This window comes from Lates calcarifer, linkage group LG2 (assembly GCF_001640805.2).
Source record: "Lates calcarifer isolate ASB-BC8 linkage group LG2, TLL_Latcal_v3, whole genome shotgun sequence".
Lineage (NCBI taxonomy): Eukaryota > Metazoa > Chordata > Actinopteri > Centropomidae > Lates > Lates calcarifer.
In genome coordinates this window covers 12,907,537-12,922,334 of record NC_066834.1, presented here as the reverse complement: position 1 = coordinate 12,922,334, position 14,798 = coordinate 12,907,537, and the positions used below count along the sequence as shown (strand labels likewise).

Sequence of the window (14,798 nt, the reverse complement as noted above, 5' to 3'; positions counted from 1 at the left end):
AGTAGTAGATGTAGTAGCTGTAGTTTTCTTCACCGCCTTTATGTAGTGGAATCGTTGGCGACAGCCGTAATAACCACACCAAACTCATTAATTTCAAACATTTCATTATTTTCTCCACATTAACTTCGAAACAACCTCATAAACCAAAGAGTAAGAAAGAGCATGCTTGGGCATGCAATGATGTCACAACATGATGATGCCACTGGGTGCGAAGTATAAAACATACAGTAGCAGAGAGTTTCTTTTATATCATTCATAAACTCAGGACATTTTCAGGTATCCACTGAGAGTTAAAAGCTAGCGTTTATTTTACACTGCTCTCCATGTCTCACGTAGCCTTGTGTTGCTGGATAAAAGAGACAAGTGGGAGAAACTCACAAACTGACTTGTTTGAGCAGGCTAAACAAACATGCTGAAAAAAATCTCATCCGGCCCAAAAAGTGTCTGGAAATGACACCGTAGAAACCCCATTTTTCCCTTTTTGACTGGTCCAAAAGGGCGACTAGGAGAGAGAGAGAGAGAGACAAAACAGTGCATGCCATTTCAGGGTGAAGGGGAAGGTTTGTGTGTGGAGGGTGGGGGTGGGTGTGGGTGTGGGTGGAGGGTCACCTTTCTTAATGTCGAAGGTGATTTCTCTCCTCTTAGCCTGCCCACGTGGGGTGTTTTATCTTGGGTCGGGGGTTTAAATAAATTTGAGACGGAAAATGAATAAATACGAGGCACTCAGCATTCTCTCTGTCTTGCAAACTGCAAAAAGTAACAAACTTGAATAATAATGACACATACACATATATAGTAGAATTAGTGGTTATAACATAACAGTCTCAAGGCTGTACAAAGGGGCAAGGCTGAATCCTCCCAAGTATGTCAGCAGTTAAATGTGTATTATGTGTTTTTTTTTTTTGTTTTTTGTTTTTTTGGTTGGTTTTTTGCTTGCAAATGTGTGTGTGGGTTGACATAAAATTTCACTTCACTTACAATAAATTCAGGAAGTTCTTCGAGGATTAGACCCATAGGTCTTGGTGTGTGTTAGTTACTGATGTTTGATTCATGAAATCAAATGTGAATCTGATTGTTAGGCTCAGATTCTGTGATTTGGTTGGGTGGTTGGATTGGACGTTGAAGTCATTTCCAAATGCTCTGCCGACAGGTGCGGTGACAAGAAGTGATGATCGGGATGGAGTGCGTATAAATGAAGACAGAACAGTGATGTTAAAGGGATAGAAAATGCACTTTTTAAAACCTCACACAGCCTCATGCAATGGTTGTGTGTGTTTATGTAGTTCATAGTGGAGAAAAAGAAAAGAATAATGACGGAGCCCTTTTAAATGGATCTACTCTTGCAGCATAGTTCTGTATGTAGCGCATAGTGCGAAGAGGGGTTAGAGACTAGTGGACTGGACTGAGAGGGGAAAGGGTTAAAAGGCTAAAGGGGGGGGTTATTGTCTGTGGGGTTTAGGATGATGGGAGTGTGTGTGTCATGCTCTCAGTTACCATGTTTCTCATGATAACCAGGAAACAGGGGTTGCTATATTGTTGTCTAGAGTGATGGAAAAATGGGCAAAACTGCCTGTGCCATCTCCAGTCCGTTTAACAACATGTGATGGACACCCATGCATGTGTGTCCTCATACACCTCGCTAGTTTAAAGCTGCACTCTTTCCTCTCCTGCTTTACTCTTATCTAATCACCTTTTCCCCCCCTATGGTTGCAAGCTCAAAATAAGCATTTGAAAAAGGAATGGCGCTCTCAGAGAAACTGAAATGGGCTTCAACAGAAGTGAAAAGACCAGTAGCAACAATAGAAAGGCTCTGCTGTGTCCGTCACTCGGGCTGCGGGCTCCAGTCGAATAGGCAGAATGTCCGACTCAGTAAGTAATAATATAATATACTGTAGTTATCAATAAGTCTTAGTAGATCATACCTGTATAAGCTTAAATAAAGAAGTGAATGAAAAGAATGGCTACTCCAATATTGAGTAAAATGACCATAACCACCAGAATAGAGCTGGAGCCCTGGAGGAGACAAGAGAGGAGAAAAGAAGAAATTAGTCCAGTGGCTGTATAAAAAATACATATTACACCATATTAGAGCAGATGGCACAAAATAGTGATCATGTATTGGTTATAATAATACTTGCTGTAGTTTATTATCATCCTTTTTGATTCTAAGTAATCTTTATGCTAACAGAACATGATATTTTGGAAATATGCAACTAGTGCAGCATGTCAATGCTTTCTGCTGCAGGTTGAGATGCAAAAGCAGAGTGTTGAAAGAAAGGATGAATCACTTTCTTTCTTGTAGGTGTAATCTTTATTATAATCATTCAGTTTCGGCTCTGAGAGTTTGACCCATCTGCTGACTTTTCACATTAAAAGTTTTCCATGCTTTAATAATTTATAGGCTTTTAATGTGAAAAATCTGCACGTCTTGAAAAAAGAAAACACTAGATTGGAATGACTGGGATTAACAGGTGACTAGTATTTCTGGTAAAAAGACACAGTGAAAACAGCAGACTGAATGTGTTCATAAAAAGCTTCCTGTTTACCACGCAGATAGTGATTGGCAATTAAAGTAATTATAGGAAATGTGGATCCCTGCTACTATTAGCAAACAGACAGACAGGCTTAATGTGTCAAATATTAAGTGTTGTGACTCACTGAGTTTGATTTGAGGGTGAGATGCTCTCCTTCCTGCTCCAGAGTGATGGGCTGAGACTTAAGGGGCGGGGAGAGGGTGAGGTCCCTGTGCAGCGGCCACTCCTCCAGCTCTGCCCCCACATTCAGGTTGTCCAGCATCTGTACAGAGTCCATGGATCCCTCTCTGACTGGCCGAAGGCCCCGGGATCGCAGCCTGTTGTTTTTGGGGGGCGGGGACTCCTGGCCCAGCCCCCGAGATGTCTGCGAGTCTGGACACTGAAGCCTCATGTCCACCGTATAGTCATTCATCCTCTCCTCGTCCTGCTCTGTGAGGCGTGAATGGGCAGGGCTCCACCTAAGGGTGCTTTCAGCAGTCCAGCCCACAGTGAGGCCATCTAGCCTTTGGTCGATTACAGCATGCTCGTTAAGCTTGTGGTTGGAGGGGTTGTGCTGCTTTGGATGGTGGTTGGAGTAGACATGCTCTCGAGGGTTATAACTAGATGAGACGTGGTCCTTTGCATTGTGATTAGAGGAGATATAATCTTGGGGCTTGTGATTGGAAGAAGCATGCTCAGAAGTCTTGTGATTGGACATGTTATGTTCCAAGGCCTTGTGATTGGATAAAATGTGCACCTGCGGCTTGTAGTTGGAAGAGGCATGCTCGCAGGCCTTGTGATTGGTGGAAGAATGATCCCATGTTTTGTGATTGGAGGATGAGTACTCCCTTGACTTGTGATTGGAAGAGGCATGCTTAGAGGGCTTTTGGTTGGACAAGGAGTGCTCCCATGCTCTGTAGGAGGAAGCGTGCTCCCGCGACTTGTGATTGGACAAGGATTTCTCCCGCGGTTTGTGGTTGGACAGAGGGGCTTGCTCGTGGCCGTTGATTTGGCCCTCCTGTTCCTCCAGAAGGGAGGGTGTGGTAGAGCGGCTGCTGCCTCCTCGCTCCGGATACATGTCATCAGTCCAATTGTTAGCCCCGCCCCTCGGCAGATCCACCCCCCGCCCCTCCACCAGCACCTGGATCTCGGCCCCGCCCTGATCGTCCACAGCGCTCTGGCGCATGAAGCAAGCATTTCTGGGGCGATGGGCGTGCTTGGGCGGGCTGTGGGGGGGTGAGGTGGGTACGCTCAGCACGGGGCTGAGATCAGGTGTTATTACAGGCGGCGTGGTGTCCGGAGTGCACAGCTCCGGACTGTCTGTTCCTGTGGAGATGACCTCATGGTCTTTGTCCTTGGCGTCCTGGTGCTTGGGCCTCTGACATTCGAGCCCTATGAAAACAGTTGGAGAATAGCACCAATGAAGCGAGTTGGCTCTGATCCACAAACCAAGTAAATCAGACTTACAGTGTGTGTGTCAGTGTTATTAGCATGCAGAGTCACAAAAGGAGAGAAAAGCTGCACACAGACTGGATCTTGTGCCGGCAATCACTGTTGGCTTAGAGAGGATTATGGAAGTGAATACACTTGATTTAGTTTGAATTTTCAAAGGCTAATCCTCTGTAGTTTGGTGATTATTATGAGATCAAAATATGTATGGCAATGCTGAGCCTAGTACATGCTTTAATTCCAAATGTTTGATATATATTTTAGTAATCTGTACAAGGTCAGATAGGTAAACATGCATTAATGTAGATTTTAAATGAAGATAATGAGTGCAGTCACATCATATCCACACTGAGGTTTCTGTTTGATTTAAAGTTACAGTTATACTCCAGGTCTCTGGAGAAAAATGATTGGAGAATGAACAACAGTCGATCTTGAACAATCTGAACTGAATAAAAACTGATGTTCAATAAAGATGGAAAGTGTTACTACTGTATATACTAATATGTTTGACAGTTATATTTCTAATGTATGGAAACTCTATTCAAGTAAATGCTCACCAGGACGCTAGCAGACAAACAGTATTAGAGCTGTTGACAAACAATATAAAGCCATCACTTTATTTAGGAGAGAGTTATATCATTTAGTTTTTCATGGTCACATATGTTTCATAGACGTAGGGCTGTAATATAAGCTCACGTAATAACAACTATATGAGTGGATAACCTTAAAGCTGTTCTCTTTGTGTTCATTTTGCATCTCTTCGTACTTGTCTCAGGTCTCTTTCTAGTTGTTTTGCGTCTCTTTGTGGCTGTTTTGCTCCTATTTTTACTCATTTTCTGTCTTTACAGTCATTTAATTGACTTTTCAAGAAGAAATATTAAAATTTCATACAGAGGCTCATGAACTGAATGGGCACAGATCCAGGGACCTAAGGGTTCAAGGGGCCCCTGGGCCTGTGCCCAGTAGGCCCATCCAGTCATCAATCTATTAGACTGATTACATTATTAATATATTTTCATATTATCAGATTATCAATTTTCAATATTGACAGTTTCACTCTAAAAATGTCAACACTTGTAGGCTGTTGGTTATAAAATGAGAAGAGTCAGTGGTAAAAAAAAAAAATCTCCATTTAATTCAAATGAATCTGTGATGATATTTGAGTGAGACTGTTTACAATGAAACATCCATCACAATGAAACAGGTCTGGCCTGGAGTTGAAATTTGTCACTCTTCTGTGTCTGTTGTCTACTCACCATTCCCATAGATGTGGAAGGAGGGGGAGAGCTCTTTGGCAGCAATCCGGGCCAGTCGACACTCCTCCATGGCCTTCTGCGCCACTCCCTCAGCTGCCTCTGCCTTCCCACGAGCGTGGCTCATTCTGAACACGACAGGTAGGAACACTGCAGTCAAATGGGCTTTAAAGGTTATTATCGATTCCTGAGCGCTGTAACGCCGCTTGGTTTGGCCTTGTTTAAGTCCAGTTTACTCTCTATACTTTAATAAAATAATATCCAGTGAATATATTCAGATTACTGAAGCATAGATATTACAGAGGTTCTAATAGTCACCATTTTAAAATATCTTTATTCCCAAATTCAACTTATCTTCCTGTTCAGGACTGTCTGGATGTGGTTTGATCAGATTTGATTGATAGTGCTGGTGACTTAAGTAACAACACCACAACTGTTACTATGTTTTGAGTTAAATGTTGCTAAATCCTGATTGATGCGCAGAAGCTTGTGATGCCACCTTTTTCCGACTTAGCAGTGCCCACTCCAAACCAGTGAGACAATAATCTGTCATATGAAATAACCAAAACTGTTTATTAATGTTGGAAGGAAATGGTGGGTACACGAAGGCCCTCGATGGTCGTAGTAAAAAGCTGATTGAGATTGAGATATCTTACCTTGACATGGCAATCTCTGCTTTCTGCTTGGCGATGTCTGCGGCCTTCTCAGCAGCTTCAACAGCTCGGTCCACTTTCTCTCTGATTTTACTGGCCCTCAGTGGAATCAGGTTCTTGCGTTTTCCACTCACCAGCACATTCTGCTTGTACTTTCCCTCCTCCTTGGTGCCATCAGGGAAGGTGGTGCAGCCATATCCGTGCCTCTTGTTCCCTGCCCATTCACCTGCATAATGAAGGCCGTCTGAGCGCCGACTCACACCCCAGCCAGCCCTTTGGTCACTGCGCCACTCACCGGCATACATTTCTGTGACAGTGGCGTCCACAGGGGCGCCCTGCTCGCTCTCACTGGCGTTGGAGTGGATGTCAGATGCAGCAGAGCTGACGGTGCTCATCCCAGCCTCACTGCAGAAGGAGCTCTGCTTGCTGAGCTGACTGGCCAGAGAGCTTTTGGACTCTGAGCGTCGGAGCTTCAGGCCACTCAGGATGGACTGACGAAAACGGCCCTTTCTCTTCCTCTGGCGTTCAGCTTCACTTGGGGCCGTCAGAGCAAACCCACCTCGGCCCACTGGGCTCCCAGCCAGCCCGGCCACCACCCCGTCTGTGGGTGTGGTGGCGGTGCCATCCTCCAGCACAGCCGGAGGGCCGTGGCTGTGCTCAGAGCGGAGGGAGTTTATGGATGTTCGCAGAGGGAAGAGGATGACGGCCGCCATGCCGTACGGTACACTCTGCCGCACACCATAGCCGTGACGCATCCCACCCAGCCACTGGCCTTGGTAGGTTCCTGAAAGACAAACATACAAAATGAGTGTCAGAGGATAGAAATTTTCACTTGCTTTTAGCCATGACAGTTTAGTCCAGACTGAAATATCTCAAGAACTTTTAGAAGGGTTGCAAAGAAATTCTGTACAAACATTTCTGGTTCCCAGAGGATGAAGGGTATTCTTTTGCTGATGCTCCAACTTTTCTTCTCGTGGTTGTCATTTGCCTCAAAGATGCCATAAAAAATTTAACACAAGTTCATCATTAAGAGCTTCACAAGGATATAACTCAATGCAGGACACTTGTGTTGGACTACACAGCTGTGTGGAGTCTTAAATCTTTAAAAATGACCCTAGTCCTCATTTGTGTCCTTCTATTAGCCTAAAAATAGCAACAATTGTGTGCCAAGCAACAGATGTATTTATAATTCCTGTGTGCAAAGGTTTGTGTGGTAGCTACACAACGCCAGGAATAAAATCTCAGTGCCAAACTGAGGCATATTGGCGCAACGTTAAAGCTGTGAAAATAGATCAGAGAAACACTCCAAACAAACACAGAATAACACCAGATATTTGGCATTTCCTAGACTGCAGAAAAGTACATATGTACTTTGCAAAAACTGGCCAAGCGGTTGTATTTATCAAGCAAATCTTTATGCCTGAGCTGTTTAAGATTTGGCAGATTAGACTGAGGGCCACCACCCGGGGTGTGTGGAAGCAAACTAACATACTACTGCACAGGAAGAACAAACTCAGTGTGTGAGCCAACAGTTTCATCATGTGTAAAACACAAAAGCAGGCTTGTTACTAAAATCCTCCTCATGAAAGATTATGAGGAATAAAACCTCTTCACACAGACACAAATTTAAATCCATCAACCACAGAAGTTCTCGTTCCCTTCTCCATCTACACCAACGAAAAATAAACTGCAGTCGACACCTTGACCTTGAGGAGAGCTCCCTGGAGAAACTTTAAAACAAAGCAGGTTTGCTGTAGGGAGAGGTCAGCATCTTACCCTCAGCCCCGCCAACCCCATCCTATCCTCAAATCCCTGAGGTGATCAGAACAAGAGGTGAAGCAGATCCTGAGTTTCATGTTTTCTGGGCAGGAAACCTGACAGCCTCCTGTTCAGCTCGCGGCTTGTCAGTTTCATTTATAGGAGAGCTCGGCAGCAGACGTTCCTGCTGACAAAGCTGGAGAGTTTTATGTCATGAAAGGCATTTTAACAGCTGTCTACACTTCCTTCATGCAGTCTGGGCTCAGCCTCAGTACGTTCGTACACAACCAACTCACTCATCTAAAACCAGGGCTCTCAGTGAATCCATTAGTCTGAAAACAGGGAGAAATGTCCGTGAGAGTCCATGTTGTAATACATATTTGGAAAGTTACAAATACATTGATACTTGTAGTGACTACAACTTTTTTATAGTTCTGTTTAGACTTGGTTAAGTTAAACGAAAGATCCTGGTCTCATTTAATACAGAAAAAGTTCACAGTGACTTCATACACAACCTATTTATTTGCATTTAGTCGAAACCACCATCTTTCTCTGACCTTAACCAAAGTGCTTGTGTTGTCTACACCACAGACAGGACTCTGGATATGAACACTGGGTTTCTGAAAACAGCTGCCCGGAGCTGCTGTAAACAAAGCTATGAGAGCAGTGAGAGCGACCCAGAACAGTAAAGTGGTGGGCCATCAAACCAAAACAATGAACTAAAAGCAGCTAAAAGAGGAAGTGTTGGGGGATGATAATGACTGTTATCATTCATCATGTAAAACTTAGCTTGACACACAACAGCAGCCCAGTCAACAGACTGTTATCATGTGAGTGAGTTCATTTAACATCAGAGCTGGAACCACACTTGGCCTCTGGATAGCTCTCTCCAAATTACATTCAGGCAAAATTAACTCCTGCTGCACTAATAAATCAGTTTCACAGTCATAGATATTTCATGTTGCCTCACTCTGACAGGCTTTTCCTGCTGGTTTGCATCAATGCTTCACATGTGATTTAAAGCCAGTGACGTTACTGATGTTTACAATACTTCTGCTCTGTTGGAGGGTCAGGAGCACACAGGTTTGTAAAAATATGATACTTTCTTGGAATTGACATAACAATAGGTGTTCTCTCCATCCAGACACTCATGTATTGTTGACAGGCTCTGCAGTGTCATGGGTGCTTTGTTTGGTTCAGACTGTGATAAAGTTCACAGGAGTTGCAGATTTTGTTCAGAGTTATACGGTTTAAGATTAAGAAATAGATACCCTTCAGTTCAAATACTTAATCCTGAAGTGAAGCAGCTTTAGTGACAGTGAGACTTGCTGCTCAGTGAATCACAGCTGTGGAGGAGAAAACCATTTCATTACTGGGTCATTACAGGGACTTGTGCTGTTTGCTGCAGCAGTTAACTGACATTTACATTGATCTTTAATATATGAAGGAAAATCTCAACATATTTAATATTTTCACAGCTGTTTTTTTCCCCCTAAATATCTTTCTGTTAGTGTGCTCTTGTGCAACTGAGATAACCAATGCTGGAAGAAGAACTGTCAGTTATCTGTCAGGAACCTTTTCAAGTCACTAACACCTTAAACCAGAATTCACATGTTGTATCCCAGGTGTTTAGTTTAATTTCATATTGGTTTGCAGATAGTATATGATGAATCAGTGTACTTCATGATTCTGTACTAACAGGAAATGATAACAGACTTGAAATCAACCAAACTGTGACTAATTCAGTTTCACAAACAGGAAGCAAAAGTGTTTTCCTGAGATTTGTTGTCTGAGGCGTTCCCACCACCTTCACACCTTTATTTTATTTCCAACTGTGAGCAGCTTCTCCATTTCCTTTATGCATAGCATTCTGGGAGGCTGGTTTATTTCAACATCACTCTACAGATTTATTTTATTTTATTTACTTGATTTTGTCACGGTTTCCGTGTGCAAATACGGGTACTGACTTCACTGTGCTCTTCATTTATGTTAGAATATGCATCTAAACAATATTAACTGAGATGCTTTAAAGCAGTTTTAACTGACTTTTTTTGCCACTTGGGGTCAGCACATCAACCTGTAAACACAACACTAATATATTATCACCTTACTTTTATAGTGTGTCAGCAAACACAAGGTGGCACCTACATTATTACATGATGATGTAGCCAAAGCTGTGTCAAATCTAGTTTTTAAATCTATATTCCAGATCATGCATCTCTGTTGATTCTTCTGAGACTTTTGATACTTTAAGTATAATTTGATGATGATATTTTTGTTCTTTTACTTAAGTAAGATTCTGAAAAGAGAACTCTTACTTTCTGTCGAGTATTTGTACACTGTAGTGTTGGTACTTTTACTTCTGAGTACTTCTCCCACCACTTCACTGTGTGCTGCATTTTACTGTTTGAGGATCAGGAGCTGTCCGTGGTGCTGAAACCAAACCAGGACCATCTCGTGCTCGGCCGATCTGCACGAGGCTTTATGTGGTCAACAATATGTTTTTATTATTAGTCTATTATCATTTTTAAGAAGCACGTGTGTATGTGTGTGTGTATTTGACAAAAGCAACGTCCTGCACATTTATTGGGTTGTGGAAAATGTGTCAGCTCGTGCGTGCTATATTCATCTGTCGGCGGTCTTCCACGTGAGCGGAAGAGGGGAGCAGAACTGTCGCGTGACGCAGTCTTTTTTTTTTTTTTTTTAAATGTTTTCCTCTCCTCACCATCTTTGTTTTTAAGGATGTGGCGTTAAACTGCTCGCCTCCACCTCCCGGTAAACATCCTCCACCTCCAGTGCACCACCGACGCACGCCGTGCGTTAGCTTCACCTGAATCACTTATTGACCTCGCTCTCCAGCTCCATTATCCGGGTCCTGCGTGGTGCTCGGAGGCGGGCGGTGCTGGCGTCCGTTATCAAACGGCCTAGATTACAAACCCCCGAAGTCATAAAAAAAAAAAACACTGGAGACTGACAGAGGCAGAGAATCAACCAGAGAGCACAGGAGACGCGAGCTGGTCTCTAGTGACACGCTGACCTGCTGTCTCCCGTTACCATGGAGACCTCACAGCACAGAGGGTGAGATGCGGGGTGGGTTGGGGGTGTGTGTGTTTTTTTTATAAACCTGTGTGTCTCCAAACAGGAGTGATGAGAATTCAACATGGTTTAATTTCTAATATTAGACACACACATCCTCCTTTTAACACCCACAACCTGTTTCTGTTGTTTTCTGATCATCTAATAATAAAGGCTGGTCAGTGGGCCAGCCTGACGGTGATCTATCCCTATGGCAGCCCCTCCTACAACAGTCCTCCCACCCCTTCTACAGAGGAGCAAGCACCCCTAGACTGAAGGAGACACAAAATGTATACAAACAGAGTGTCTTCTTTAGTTGTATTGCTTTTGTTTTGTCCCCCTGTTGTCATCGCTTTCCTTAATATTCTGCTGGTTCTGCTGTTGGTTGAAAAACAGCAACTAAGCTTAAGTATTTTGTTCACACTGGAGATGAAGAGTGGCTGTCTGACTCCTGCCGCCTCCTGTAGGTCCACATTCATGCTCTGCACAGACATTATACTAAATACTACAGCTACACTATATAAATATGGCCCCCCAGGGGACCCTCTGACCCCTCAGGCCCCTGTGCCTGTGGGGTAATTCATTCCATGACTGTGGATGTGACCTACATGTTATTTATGTGGTCTACATTGGAGATGTGTTACAGTGGATGCTAACAGCAGGCTAAGTAAGCAAGTTGCTCTACTTTCAGCCTGAAAATCAGTTTGTGGAACAAGTAGAGATGCTTTTATCCCGAGAGGTTGAACGAGGCTAAATCCGATCTCTACGCTGGTGTTTGGTGTGAAAACAAAAGCACTGGAAGGATACCAGGACAGTAAACTGTTGTCAAGTGAGATCTCCTTTTGTGTGTTGCAGATAATCAGTTTCAGCGGTCTTACCTCCGTCAGAGTAGGTTTCAGTGCCATATCCATCCTGTAGACCATTGCTCCATGTCCCCTCGTACCGGGCCCCACTGGCCGTGCTCTCCAGCTGCCCATAGCGGCCTTTGAACCCTTGTGTCCACTCCCCTCTGTACTCCCATCGGCCCTTGCTCTCCACTCCAATGCCATGTCGCTTGCCCTGTGCCCAGGTGCCCTGGTAGCTGTTCCCGCTGGGCCACGTGTACACGCCCAGGACCTCAAAGCCGTGGCTCCAGGCCCCCGCATACTCGCCTTGACCCTGGGGCCCCGTGCAGACCCCTCGGCCATGGGCCTTACCCTGCTCCCACCCCCCGCAGTACGACCCCCCGTCATCAAAGTCAAACCTGCCTCCAGTGGACATGCATGAAACAGGTTTAGGCAAATCCTTAGAACGTCAAGAAAAAGAAAAAACAAGGGCCTGGTTCACTCAGAATGAGCAAAGAGGGAGGAGACCTCGTCTGAATCAGGTAGCATGGAGGTGCAGGGCCTCGACTCTCCCTCTTGTTACTTTAGGATGTAAAACACCGGGTCCTCGGTTTAAAAAGAGCACAACACGGACCCAAAGAGCATCACCTTACGATGGAGAAGCAATCTAAGCCTCAGCGATGGGTCTGGAGTGATGAACGCAGCTGCCGTGCACGCTGCTTCCCATGGGCATGCAGGCTCAGAGTGCTTCTCATCCTCCTCCTCCACTTCCTCCTCCACCTTCCTGCTCCACGCAGCCTCACAGCCGGGGAGCTCGCCGGCCCGTTGCCTCAGCCGTGCAGTGGGGCGCTCCAGACAAGCGAGGCCTAGGCTTTTCCACCAGTCCCAGAGGCCCACAGAGTGGCGGTGGCAGCAGCGACTAAGCTCAGCTCAATCAGACATTACAGCATCCCCACATCCCTGCTGCACCGGCACACAGGAGACGGATACAGGACGGGGATGCTGCTGCACTCGAATGCCATTAAAAAAAAGAAAAAAAAAATCAGAAGAGCAGAGAAGTTGAAGATATTTCTCTATAGCATGGCCTGGTAACAAGCAATCCAGGCTAACACTCGGAGACACACATCCATAACCACACAAACACACACACACACAGCCTCAGCCTTGCACACACACCTCGACAGACATAACAGAGTGTGAATATCTCTCTGGCTCTTCTTATTTCTTCCCTCTCTCCTCCTCTCTCCTGCTCTGCTGTGATCTAAAGATGAGCCTCTCTCCTGAAGATGAGGGTGCGAACAGAGAAAAAAAAAAAAAAAAACAGAAGAAAAAATAAATTATTCCTCTCCTCTTCCCTTTGTCCTCTTCATTTCAGCGCTCGCCTAAATCTGGATTGTTGTTGTATCCCAATTCCACCAAGTCATCTGCTCTCTCTTGTTTTTCGGCCTCTCTCTCGCTCTTTCTCTTTCTATCTCTCCCTCCCTCGCTCTCTCTCTCTCTTGCTCTAAAATCTGCTCATTACAGGACTGTTCCACCCCAGCCAATACCCCTCCCCCACATACACACACACACACACACACACACACACACAACACACACTCCTTCTCTGAGCTCTTAAAGAGATAGAGACGGAGGGATGCTGCGAATAGCTGCATGCATGGAGCTCGCTGCTCTCTCCCTTTGGGGATACAGCCTGCTTTTCCTAATTATCCAGCCTCATTTCACTCGCTCTCACTCCTCCTTCCCAGACTGAAATCTGGTCCGTCAGCAATCTGTTTTCCTGATAACTGGAAGTTTGTGAGCTCATTGATCCCCTGCCACTCTCTCCCTCGCTAATTGTTAGTCTTTTTCACCGTTGTCTCGTAGGCAAACCAATGGACTGTGGCTGTCAGTTGAGTGAGCTTTACTGAAGACCACAGGGACCCAGAGTGACCTTTTTCAACAGCAAATTGCCCACAAACCTTCAGTTAATGATGAAGAATCTACAGTATCTGCCAGCATAGCAACGAAATGTGGGCGCTTCATCACAGTCAGGAAACCAAACGCAGCCGTCTTCACATTCAGAGGTGGTTAATGGTTAATATTTTTCTAATCAATAACGGAAGCATGGTGGTATTGGAAATCTTTCTGTCATTGAACGCACCATCTGTTGGATATTATGGTGAACAGAAAGTAGACTAACACTGACCTGGGGAGATAAATCTGCACTGTTTATATAATTACAGTATGTGGTGTTTAATAACTGAACTTTGTAGACTGAAGGTAAACTGGTTTACACTCAAAAAATTGTCTTTATAGGTTTTCTCTGGCACTAAATGTGGTTTCTTGTTGGGAGCAGGCGGTGGTGATGGTTGCCTTTCAAGAGCTTCAGCCATCATTACGTTTACAGCACAAGAGTTGATAATATATCCTCTGAGCAGCCTTACTTCTTCACCACAGTAGCTTAGTAATAGTAGGTACATGCACATAATTTTTTATTCTGATTGAATATTTCAGGTCAGCTGTTTACATGGGATGTGGATAAATATGGTCTGGTGTTTCCAATCAATTCCGCACTTTGGTCCATCGCTGCATCCTTTTTCGTGGACTTGTTTGAGAAGGTCGCTATTTCTTATTTTCCTACCATCTAGGCATTCAAAAGAGTCTGTATTAAAAACAAACTCTCTGCCGAGGACCAGTTCAGCTTGGTGGCAAACAGTGGAAAAATGTACATCCTCACACTTTTCTATTTAAACAGAGGAGATGAGCAGAAAGAACGCAGCCATAACACAATCAGGTTAAATCGTTTACATGGTACACTTTCAGTAATTGGTTTATGAAATGGTTTAAAATACCTATCTGGAATTGATTGAAATTGTAATTGGTTTATTCTGATTGAGGTTACTGATACTAATATTGCGACGGCAAAAACTGACATATACTACCTTTAATTGACAACAATTTTGATGATCAGTCAATTGTTTAAATTATTTTACAACAGCTGCTCTTCAAATGTGAGGACTCAGTGCTTTTCTTTTTTCTTTTGATATCTCTGTAAACTGAAAATCTCTCAGTTGGACAGTAGGATGGTAGCACATCTTTCTCTGTTTTCTGACACTTCATGAAGAAAAAGCTTTGTTGATTAAACCTAAAAGTAACCACCAGACTAACCAACGATGAAAAAAAAAAAACATTAATTGTAAACCTACACCTGAGCACAGACTGACAGGTGTAGAGGAGAGCAAAGGTCGATGACAGCACAGCACAAAGTACAGTACACCATCTGTATTCAGA

The 14,798-nt window shown here is 44.1% G+C and overlaps 1 protein-coding gene across 1 annotated transcript; it reads right to left on the bottom strand.

Annotated features, from left to right (window-relative positions):
- Nucleotides 1–818: 818 nt before the first annotated feature.
- On the bottom strand, nt 819–13,075 carry jph3a (junctophilin 3a). The gene is made up of 6 exons (XM_018692682.2): nt 12,702–13,075; nt 11,580–12,530; nt 5,872–6,652; nt 5,219–5,343; nt 2,659–3,905; nt 819–2,013 (listed from the first exon to the last, which is right to left on the bottom strand). Exons 2-6 carry the CDS (start codon nt 11,959–11,961, stop codon nt 1,933–1,935), a joined length of 2,616 nt encoding a protein of 871 aa, XP_018548198.1. The 5' UTR covers nt 11,962–12,530; nt 12,702–13,075; the 3' UTR covers nt 819–1,932.
- Between the last annotated feature and the right edge of the window lie 1,723 nt (nt 13,076–14,798).

Excerpts from the sequence above, each read along its gene's own strand:
- jph3a (XM_018692682.2), bottom strand. The coding sequence starts at position 11,961 with ATGTCCACTGGAGGCAGGTTTGACTTTGATGACGGGGGGTCGTACTGC. Across the intron at positions 5,344-5,871 it reads GCAGAGATTGCCATGTCAAG|AATGAGCCACGCTCGTGGGA; the intron begins GTAAGATATCTC and ends TGTCGTGTTCAG. Across the intron at positions 2,014-2,658 it reads TCACCCTCAAATCAAACTCA|GGCTCCAGCTCTATTCTGGT; the intron begins GTGAGTCACAAC and ends TGTCTCCTCCAG.